This window comes from Gracilinanus agilis, chromosome 2 (genome assembly GCF_016433145.1).
Source record: "Gracilinanus agilis isolate LMUSP501 chromosome 2, AgileGrace, whole genome shotgun sequence".
NCBI classification, from domain to species: domain Eukaryota; kingdom Metazoa; phylum Chordata; class Mammalia; order Didelphimorphia; family Didelphidae; genus Gracilinanus; species Gracilinanus agilis.
The window spans coordinates 277,458,903-277,470,033 of NC_058131.1; the positions used below are offsets into that span (position 1 = coordinate 277,458,903).

At 40.7% G+C, this 11,131-nt stretch overlaps 1 protein-coding gene across 1 annotated transcript in view; it reads left to right on the top strand.

Annotated features, from left to right (window-relative positions):
- Positions 1 to 10,358, top strand: part of SARDH (sarcosine dehydrogenase) — a 142,485-nt gene extending 132,127 nt beyond the window's left edge. The window contains exon 20 of the mRNA XM_044663950.1: positions 9,244 to 10,358. Coding sequence (XP_044519885.1) covers positions 9,244 to 9,369 — 126 coding nt within the window. The 3' untranslated portion in view covers positions 9,370 to 10,358. The remainder of the gene's footprint in view (positions 1 to 9,243) is intronic.
- The last annotated feature ends 773 nt before the right edge of the window (positions 10,359 to 11,131 follow it).

Consider the following 11,131-nt stretch of genomic DNA (forward strand, 5'->3'; position numbering starts at 1 on the left):
CACTTACCTCCTTGCTAGGCTCAGGCAGCTAGGTAGTGCAAGTAGATAGAATGCTACGCCTGGAATCAGGAAGATGAATCTTCCTGAGTTCAAATCTGGCCTCAGATACTTATTAGCTATGTGACCCTGGGCAAGTCACTTAACCCTGTTGGCCTCAGTTTCCTCATTTGTCAAACAAGCTGGAAAAGGAAATAGCAAACTACTCCAGTATCTCTGCCATGAAAACCCCAGAAGAGGTTATAAAGAGTCAGATACAACAGAAAAACAACTGAATAACATGTACCAGGCACCATGCTAAATGCTGGAGGTACAATGAAAAGCAAAAATACTCCCTGCCCTCAAGGAGCTCACATTCTTTTTTTTTTTTTTAAATATTGTCTGTAGTCCTTTCCTTTATTTATTTATTTATTTGTTTCTTAGCTTAAACTTTTTTATTTAATTAATTAATTTTGACCATTTTCCCATGGTTATAGGATTTATGTTCTATCCCTCTCCTCCTCCCACGCCCTCCCATAGCCGATGCAAAATTTCACTGGGTTTTACATGTGTCATGATCAAGACCCATTTCCATATTATTGATATTTGCACTAGGGTGCTCATTGTGAGCCAATATCCCTAATTATATTCCCCATCCACCCATGTGATCAGACAGTTGTTTTTCTTCTGTGTTTCTACTCCCACAGTTCTTCCAACTATGGATAGCATTCTTTCTCATAGGTCCCTCATAGTTGTTCTGGATCATTACATTATTGCTAGTAGAGAAATCCATTATATTCGATTTTACCACAGTGTATCAGTCTCTGTGTATAATGTTCTCCTGGTTCTATGCATCCTGGAGGTTGTTCCAGTTCACATGGAATTCCTCCAGTTCATTATACCTTTGAGTACCAGCATATAACACAATTTGTTCAGCCATTCCCCAATTGAAGGGTATACCCTCATTTTCCAGTTTTTTGCCACCACAAAAAGCGCAGCTATAAATATTTTTGTACAAGTCTGTTTATCTATGATCTCTTGGGTGTACAAATTCAGCAATGGTATGGCTGGATCAAAGGGCAGGCAGTCTTTTAGAGCTCTTTGGGCATAGTTTCAAATTGCCATCCAGAATGGTTGGATCAGTTCACAACTCTACCAGCAATGCATTAAAGTCCCAATTTTGCCACATCTCCAAGGAGCTCACATTCTAACAGTGAGACAATATGAAAAAAACTATTTAGCTACCTGATATATACAGAGTCAATGTGAGGTAATTTCAGAGGAAAAGTATCAGCTGTAGAGAAGAGGGAACTCAAAAAAGTCTCAGACAGAAGTGGGATTTTGAGCTGAGTCTGGAAGTAAACCAGGGGAAACATTAGGCAGAGGGAAGGAGGGAGAGCATTCTAGGCACAACTAGCCAAAGAAAAGGCATAGACTTCGGAGGGGTGCACAGCCTGGTATTGCTGGAGTATAGGGGTATATACTTGGAAGAGAGTAAAATAGAAGACTGGAAATATAAAAAGAGTAAGATTGTAAAAGGGTTTTTAATTCTAAATTGAGCCTATTAAAGTTGATTGTGGGAGTAACAGGGAGCCACTGGAGTTGAATGAGTAGGGGTGAGGGAAGGGTAGTGATATGGTCAGATTTATGCTTCAGTATGGTTCCTTAGTGGAAACTGGAGTGGAGTGAAGAAAGAGTAGAGGCAGAGGACACTACTGAGAAGGCTATTGCCATAGTCCAGGCTGTGGTTCTTAAAATGTGGTTCTGGGGGTTCTGGAGACTTTTTCAGGATCCACAGGGCCAAAGCTGTTTTTATTATAAGACATTATTTACCTATTAAAATACTCCTCCCTTTCCCAACTACCTTATTTATTTGAGGCCAGATTTTCTTCATAGATGTCAAATAAACACATTCAATAGATTAAATGTGAGCTTTCTTATGTTAAGCTAAGAATTAAAGAGATTTTTGAAAATATATAAAACAATGTCACATCACTTTTTTTGTTTTTGGAAAATATAGTTATTTTCATTAAATTGTTATTTATACTAAGTTTGAAATGGCTTATTATCTTTAGTTTAATGAATTTGTAAATATTTTAAAATTTGATCAGTTTTAATTTCTCATAAACAAAAGCTTTTTAGAATTCTTAATACTTTTTAAGAGTCTAAAGGGGGCCTGAGACCAAAAGTTAGGGAATGGATTATCTAGGTATTCAATGATGATAGCCTACACCAGAGTGGTGGTCATGGATCTGGAAATCAGAGGATGTATATGAGTGTTGCTGTTAAGGTAGAAATGACAAGATTTGCCAACAAATTGCATTCATTGAGTGAAATCAAGAGAAGAGTCCTAGGGAGTTGATAGTAGTAATAAGGAAAGTGGGTTTATGGGTAGGATGGCCAGCTGACATGGTCTTTCTAGAAAAGGGTTACAGGGTGTAGGCAGGCAGATGACAAGATGGGAGGATAGCTGTATATTGTATGAAGGTGAAGCATATAGTCTGAGACTTGGAGTCCATGAGATGATAGCTTGACTGCCCAAATGAGCTAGGTTTCACTCATTGAGTCACCCCAATCAAAATAACTGAGCCCTAAGACAGAAGTTTCAAAGACAAATTAATTAACTTCCCCAGGACCTGTGACATGGTTTGGCAGGAAGAACACTGGATTTGGAGTTATTTTAAATGTCAGCTCTATGACTAGCTACATACATGACTCTGGGCAAGTTATTAACCTCTTTGGGCCTTAGTTTCTTCACCTGTAAGATAATTCCTTATCTTTTGCCATAGATTAAGGGATCTAAGGATTCTCATTTATTGTTGTAGTTCAATAATATCCAACTCTTTGTGACCCCATTTGGGATTTTCTTGACAAAGATACTAGAGTAGTTTGCCATTTCCTTCTCCTGCTCATTTTATAGATGAGGAAACTAAGGCCAAAGGGATTAAATGACTTGCCCTGGGATACACAGCTAGAAATTATCTGAGACCAGATTTGAACTCAGGAAGAGGAGTCTTCCTAGCTCCAGACCTGGCAATCTATCCACTGCACCACCTAGCTGCCCCCAAATACAACAGATTCATATGCACTTTCCTAAGTTAATATGCAGCCTGTAGGCATCTGTTTCTATTTAAATTCAACACCATTGGTCCAATTTATCATCTACATTTTACAGATGAGGCCTCTCTGCGACCCAAAGAGATTGGGACTTGCTTAAGGTCATATCCTACTTAATCATATTTAAATAGTTCATCTAAGGTCTTGCCCAATTCTAAATCCTGCCATCTCTTACAATATATCACTAAGAGTTAAATAGTCTTTTGTAGAATTGAAGTGTTGTTGGAGCTCAGAAGAGGAGGATATCAGGGAGGCCTGGAATAATCAAGGAAGTCTTGAAGGGACTTGAACCAGGTCTTGAAGGTTGAGAAGGGAGAGAATCTTGTAAAGGAATGAGACAGCAGGAACAAAGGTTACAAGGACAGTCCGGCTCACTCTGAAACAAATACATTCCTGTCTTGTTATGCTTTCTAGCTGAAATATGGATAAAAGTTTGAACGGTTGCCAGCCCTGAAGTCCTTCAGGAAAAGTATGTGAAAGATATTCCCCTGTCACTGACCTTCCACCCAGGGCTGGTTAAGGCCAAATTGAAAACTATGCAAATTGATAGTGAAGAGAGGCAATGGAGTGGGTGGCCCTCTTCTTATAATCTCCCTTTGCCAATCCTCCCTTTCCACAGGCTTCCTTCGCCAGGGACCCAGAATGTTTCCTGCCGAAAGGCAGTGTTCATTAAGCAGACATTAATGGGACACATTAATCTCTCAGTTGGGTGTGATAACTTCCAGCCTGATTTATATGCTAATTGCAGTCTGAATAAGGGGGAAAAAATGAGAGAAAGGGCATGTGGAGAGAGTGGGGGGGTGGAGAGGTGGACAGTAATTCAGATTTTTCAGACGGAAACCAGAGGGAAGTTCCCAACTCAAGTCCCCAGGACTTGGTGAGAGGGACAGAATTTGCCCCCTGAGCACTATGTGAAGTTAAAGGGAGTTTGTTTCCAAATGCGTTGTTTGTCTTTTCTCTAATTCGCCTCTCCCCACTTCTGTTCCCACCTCTAGGCCCCTGATGCTCTCAGGTGCTCTGGGAAAAAAAAAAATAATCAGATTCACACTGAGGTTTTAATGAACTCATAATGTATTATCCCTTCTAGAGGGATTTATCTTATAAAAGAGGGCCCCAAGGAGAGAAAACAGCAAAATGGTACAGGGAAAAGAATTGATTGACATCTTAGTTTCAACACTTACTAGCTACAGGACCCTGGATGAAGGAATTTATATCTCTGAGACTCAGTTTTCTCATCTGTAAAATTGGGATGATCCCTATTTACTTTGCAAGGTTGTTGTGGGAGAAATGCTTCTTAAACCTTAATGTGTTTTGTCAATACAATTTGTTGTTATTGACATCATTTCAATATTAGCCCAAAGGAATATTTTTCTTCTTGCCCAGACCTGTGATTTCATGAGAGGGGAAACTTCCCAGGAGGCAAATTCCCTCTACCAATACAGATAGGCAATTGGTCTGCAACTTAAAAATTCTTAGAGCCTTGCTTGTAGGCACAGAGAAGCTGGGAGTTCTCCAGGGTCACATTGACTTGAACCCAGGTCCTCCTGACTTTTAAAACCAGGTATCTCTCCTCTGTACCACTTTACCTCTCAGAATAAATCACTAAGGGTGAAATTTCAGGCACAAAGAAGGCAGGCTTTTTTTTTTTTGGCTGGAAAGTCTGGCTTGATGACTTTTTGTCGCCCCCACAATTCTTTCCACACAGTTAAATGCCTACTTTACCCATGGATAAAGTCAACCTTGGAGGAAAGCCGTGTTTGGGAAAATTTATTTCAACAACTTGAGAAGGGTTCCAGAACTAGGAAATCTGTGAATTCTGAGTAGTATGTAATTCCTAAATTGAAAATTTTGGTGGGGGGGAATGTGGAGATAGAGAAGGACCCTACATTTAATCAGACTCAGCAGAGTCATGGTGTGATAGAAAAGGTATTAAAACCAGATCCAGCCCTGTCACTGACTAACAGTATGACCTTCAGCAGGAAATTTCCCATCTCTCACCTACAAAATAAGGGGCTTGGAACAAATTTCTAACTGGAGATCTCTGAAATCCCTTTCAGTTCTAGTATTCTATGTTCATATTTGTTTCAATCTACCAAATCTTTCTTTTCTTTCTTTCTTTCCTCCTTTCCTCTTTCCTTCCCTCCCTCCTTTCTTTCTTCCTTCCTTCCTTCTTTCCTTCCTTCTCTTCTTCCTTTCTTTCTTCCTTTCTCTCTTCTTTCCTTACTTTCTGTCTTAGAATCAATACTTTATATTGGTTCTAAGGCAGAAAAGCAGTAAGGGCTAGGCCATAGGGGTTAAGTGACTTGCCCAGAATCACACAGCTGGGAAATGTCTGAGGTCAAATTTGAACCTAGGACCTCCCATCTCTAGGACTCTCAATCCACTGAACCACCTAGCTGCTCCCTTCCAAATGTTTCTGAAGTCCCTACAGTGTTTAAGAAGAGCATTGGCTGAAATAAAAACTAAGTATATAACAAAATGATACAAGAATATGTATATGAGGGGTATGAAGTGCTACATCAGAGAAGAATAGTCATAGCTAATGAAGGGGATGAGGGATGTCTTTGTGGAGGGGGTGGCATTTGAGGTAAATATAAAGGATGGTTAAGAATTCAACAGATTTGAGGAGAGGTGAAAGGGAACAGCCTGAGTGAAAGTATGGAGGTGGGAGATCAGGTATATGCAAAGTAAGACTTGTAGTCCAGTTTTGTTGTGATATGTACAGGGTAGTAATATCAAATAAGATCCAAAAAAGTGGGGTGGCTCTAGATTGTGGAAAGCCTTGAATGACAAGCTAAGGAATTTGGACTGCTTGCTGGCACTTGGGAGATATTTAAGGGTTTTGAGTGGAGGAGTGCATGACCAGATATATGTATGAGAAGTGAGAAGACAGATCCTAGCAGCATGTGAAGAATGGTTTGAAGTAGAAGAACCAAAAGGTTGAAAGGCCTATTAAAAGGGCAATGTGATGGACCAAATGGCAATGAAGGCCCCTATGTTACAGAGACATAATAACAGAATGTGGCAGTCAATTCTATATGAGAGAAGAGAAGAGAATCTGGATATCAGATAATGAACTTGGGGGACCTCACAGATGGCAGTGCCATACTCAGAGTGAAATGAAAGGAGCATGTTTAAGGGGAAAGATCATCAACTAGCTTGAGATGTGGTGACGGTAATAAGATCATGGAGTTGTGAAGATCAATGAGTTAACATATGTAAATTGCCTTGCAAACCTTAAAGCACTATAAAAATGGTAGTTGTTTATTATTATTATTATTATTCCTCTAAATCCTCAGATCTTTTTTAGACAAAATGCTATCTCGTCATACCTTCTTCATCTAGTAATTGTGAAGTTGATTTTTGGAACCTAAATGAATGAATGACTCTCTTTACTCCTGTGTAATTTCATCTCATTTGGTACTTGCCCACTGTTCTCATTTAAGACTTTTTTCATTCTTTCCTCCACTAGAATGTCATTCAACATTCTAGTTATTTCTCCAGCTATTGTGTCATATGTTTCTTTAATGAGCATGCCATCCTTGCCCTTATCATTGATAAAAATCATAGTTAGTACAAGGCCCAGCACAAGTCCCCACATAGGAGGATTTCTACTATTTTCAAGGAAGAAAAAGGACTAAGGGCAGAGGAGGATCCCTTCTAGTTTGATCATTTTTTGGTACCATGGTCCACCTTCTTCTTCCCTTCCCCCATGTGCTTTTACAAAACCAAAAACACAAAGAAATTCATCTGAAATAATATAAGGACAACAAACAGAGTTTGCCCAGAGTTATATAGCTAGTAAGTATCTGAGCTCAGATTTGAACTCAAGAAAATGAGTCTTCCTGACTCATTTGGTTTTGTTTTGGGTTTTTTTCCTGACTCATTTTGAGCCAGCAATCAAAGAACAGTGCAGCTCTTCATCTGGATGTGACTGAAAGGACTGAACAACAACAAGATTGCATACCTTAGGAGATGCTTTTTGCTTTATTGCTATTCTCTTGTCACGAGGGAGGGTTTAATCTGGAGGAAGGAGAGGAGGTTTTTCTTCCTAGAAATTCCTGCAATGTAAAGACAAAGTTCATTAATAAAACATTTATTTTTTAAGTCAAAAATGAATTCATTTGGAGGGGGCAGCTGGGTAGCTCAGTGGAGTGAGAGTCAGGCCTAGAGACAGGAGGTCCTAGGTTCAAACCCAGCCTCAGCCACTTCCCAGCTGTGTGACCCTGGGCAAGTCACTTGACCCCCATTGCCCACCCTTACCAATCTTCCACCTATGAGACAATACACCAAAGTACAAGGGTTAAAAAAAATGAATTCATTTGGGCCAGAAACTAAAGTGGAGTCACTATTAGGTGATAAACATCTCCAAAATAAGAGATTAGGAGATGCTCAATGAGATGCTGAATCCTATTAAAAGGACAGTCCCTTTTCTAAGACAAAACCCTCCACATTTTGGTATTGATATTGTTCAGTCCTGTCCAACACTTTATGACCCCTTTTGAGGTTTTCTTGGCAAGGATATTGGAATGGTTGCCATTAGGCAAACAAGGTTAAAGTGACTTGCCTCAGATCACACAGCTAGTAATTGTCCAAGGTCAGATTTGAACTCGTGAAGATGAGTCTCCCTGATTCGAAGCCCAGTGCCCTATTCACTCTGCCACCTAGCTGCCCAACACATCTGGTATTACCAGAAGCTAATTATAGTTTGTTGGTATGTGACTACATACCTAGTGATTATATGTAGATAGCTCTACCCCTCATAATTCTTGGTACACTGGCCCCACTCATTTAGCAAGTTTGTATTCTGGGAAGATGTGTTTTTCTCAGCTAAGACTAGAACTGCCAGAAATTATGGTCATTTCTTTATGTTGCAGAGTTAAGAACACTCTTCCAGTGGTTCTAGCCCTGGGTTTAATTGCTGTACAGAGAGAACACACATTTCTAATCGGTCCAAACAGTTCGGCTCGCTGATACAGCAAATGCAGCCAGCCCAGCTGTCACATCTCATCAGCCATACTGGGCTGGACATGACACTCATTTACTTCTCTACGAGAACTGACTCTTTCTGGAACAGGTTGGACTCTCCAGTTCTCCCACAGCAGAGCCAGGTAGAGCTTATAGCTGGTGAGGAGAGAGCAAAAGGCCAGGGTGTCTGGGAAGTGATTTGAGTTAGCTTTGGCTCTGTTTGTTCCGCCCCTCCAGGACATGAACTCAATTTGACTTTGGGTTCTCAGCTTGTCTGTGACCACAGCTGCTCTCAGAGAAACTGAAGAGCCTGCCTATGTTCAGCTGAAACCATCCTTTTTAAAACTTCTTCCTGCTGTTTTCTCAAGGGCCCGAATTTATTGGGGAGCAGGAAGGGAGAGAAGAAAAATAGATTGTTTGTTTGACTTTTGTCTGGTCTTGCTACCTCTGGGTCCCAAAGACATCAAGGCCAAAATCTAAGGGAGTTGGCTTTAGTGATTATAAAACTCAACCTTTCCCCAGGAGCAAAATGATAAAGTGATGGAGACATCACTGAACTTACATACTCTTGACTTCAGAAGGGGAAGTGGTCATCAGACGTAGAGACAGGGGAGATGGGTTTGAATCTCTTGTCCTGCTCTTTACACAGTGTCACTATGAGCAAATCATTTCAGTTCTCTGGGACTCTGTTTCCCCATCTGTAAAATGAGGTGGTTTGACTAACTGGTCTCTAAGGTCCCTTCCAACTCTAAATCCTGTGATCCAAAATGGTCTTCAGCTTCCTCAGCCATCAAATTATGAGGGAACACTCTTCCAGTGGTTCTAGCCCTGGGTTTAATTGCTGTACAGAGAGAACACACATTTCTAATCGGTCCAAACAGTTCGGCTCGCTGATACAGCGAGGTCTAAGGGTCCCCCAGGTGTGGGACTTTGGGTAAGGCCCTTAACCTTCTCTGAGTATCTGTTTCTTCACCTGTAAAATGGAGCCAATCATACTTTTGTTAACCTAACTCACAGAGCTGCTATGAAGAAAATTCTTTCTTAAATGTTAAAACACCATGTAGTTGCAAATTCTTCTTCTTATTGTTAGGGCAACCTGCTATTTGAAAGCTCATCAGATCATAGATTTGGAGGCAGGAGAAGATATATGTCCTATTGCCTTCTTCCTTTTCTCCTTGGCAGGCATCCCTGGAGTTTGTGAAGAGTGGCGACTATGCCCTTGAGAGGATGGGAGTGACCTACCCTGCCCAAGCTCATGTGAAGTCTCCATTCGATCCAGACAACAAGAGAGTGAAGGGAATATACTAGCTCCAGAAGTCTCTGGTGTTGGCTGCCTGGGAAGCGGAAGTACCAGGGACTGATGAGAGGAAGATGGGAACAAACCAGCAATCATTCCTAATGAGTCAAGGACCAAGCTCCCCCAACAGCTGACTTCTACACATTCCGTGCCTCTCCTTATCTGAGCCCTGGAAGTGCCCCTGGGTCCCCCTGCTGTTCTCAGAATGAAGCCCAGTCTATTGAAGCAGCTGCTTTCTGGTCATATCATAGAGGAAACTTTCAAACTTAGAATTAGAATAGCAGGAAGTACTAATTCCTCAGATACCAAAATTCCTCAAAAACGTAGCAAAAAATAACAAAAAATTTCAAAATATCCTCAAATGATGTTTTCCAATTGGCCCCCATTCAAAAAGTTTGTTCCACCAGCCATGCTAACCTTTTTTAGGGGTGGGACTATTCCTTATATCCTTCAGAGGGACCTAAGATGGTGTGGGTCCCATGGAAGACATTTAGTAAATACTTTAAAAACTTGAACTGAAGTGAATCAATGAATCTAAAACGGGAACAAAGTCAGGGTTCAGAGACCACCGACCCGCTCCCAGGGAAAACTCAGGGGAGATTAAAGCAAGGCCTTGTTCTGTGTGCCAAAGGCCCAGTTCCTTGAGAGCTCACAGCTCTTCTAAGTATGATTCTGTTTTACAATTGAACAGACTCAGAAAACAAGCTCTCTCAGTTAGAGGACTGTGCTTCTCCAAAAGATTTTCATTTACCATGGGACCAGTTGTTCTTTGGCAGCCTTCTAGAAGGTTTCTGCTTAATGGAATTTTCCTTCATATTTTATATTCTCTATCATTTCAACAAAATTCGTTTTATGTCTATGTCTTGTCTTCAAGCTTGATCTGAAGACCCTTGAGGGAAGGTTCAAATTATGTGTTTGTATCAGTCACTCTTAGGAGGTAGGCAGCAGAGTGCAGATAACAATACACATTCAATAAATATTTGTCAGAATGTGACAATAATATCTATGTATTTCATTTCTTAACCTTTTCATTTAATTCATTTCAGTCAGTCATTTCTTGCTAGGGTATAGGGATATGGTTGGGATAATTTACACAATAATAGGAATAAACCTGTCTCCAGTTAGGTGATTATCTTTTCTCTGGGGGAGACACAGGGAACTGTGTCATCATCCTTGAATGTATGAGGAACTGGTTTTGTCAAAATACGTATGAAGCAATGACGGGAAATTTGACTCTTGCTTTTTCTGATTCATGTGGGGACTAGAACTACAGCTTGAGTCAGTAAACATTTATTAAGTGTCTACTATATGCCAGGTTCTGTGCTATAAATACAGAGGAAATAAAAAGAGACATAAGATAGTCCCTGCCCTAAAGGAGCTCCTAATCTAATGGGGGAGACAACAAGCAAATAAATATGTACAAACAAGCTATATGCAGGATTGATGGAAAATAATCAGCAGAAGGAAGGTATTAGAACTAAGAGGGGCTGGGAAAGGTTTCTTGTAGAGGATAAGATTTTAGTTGGGACTTGATGGAATCCATGGAAGTCAGAAAGTAGAGATGAGGAAGGAAAGAATTCCTGGCAAGGGAGACAGCCCCAGAAAATGGCTAGAGCTGAGAGATGATGGATCTTGTTCATGGAACAGCATGGAGGCCTATCACTGGATCAAAAAATACAAGGCAGATGACTCAGTAGATTGAGAATCAAGCCCAGAGAGGGAAGATCCTGGGTTCAAACGTGGCCTCAGACACTTCCTAGCTTCGTGACCCTG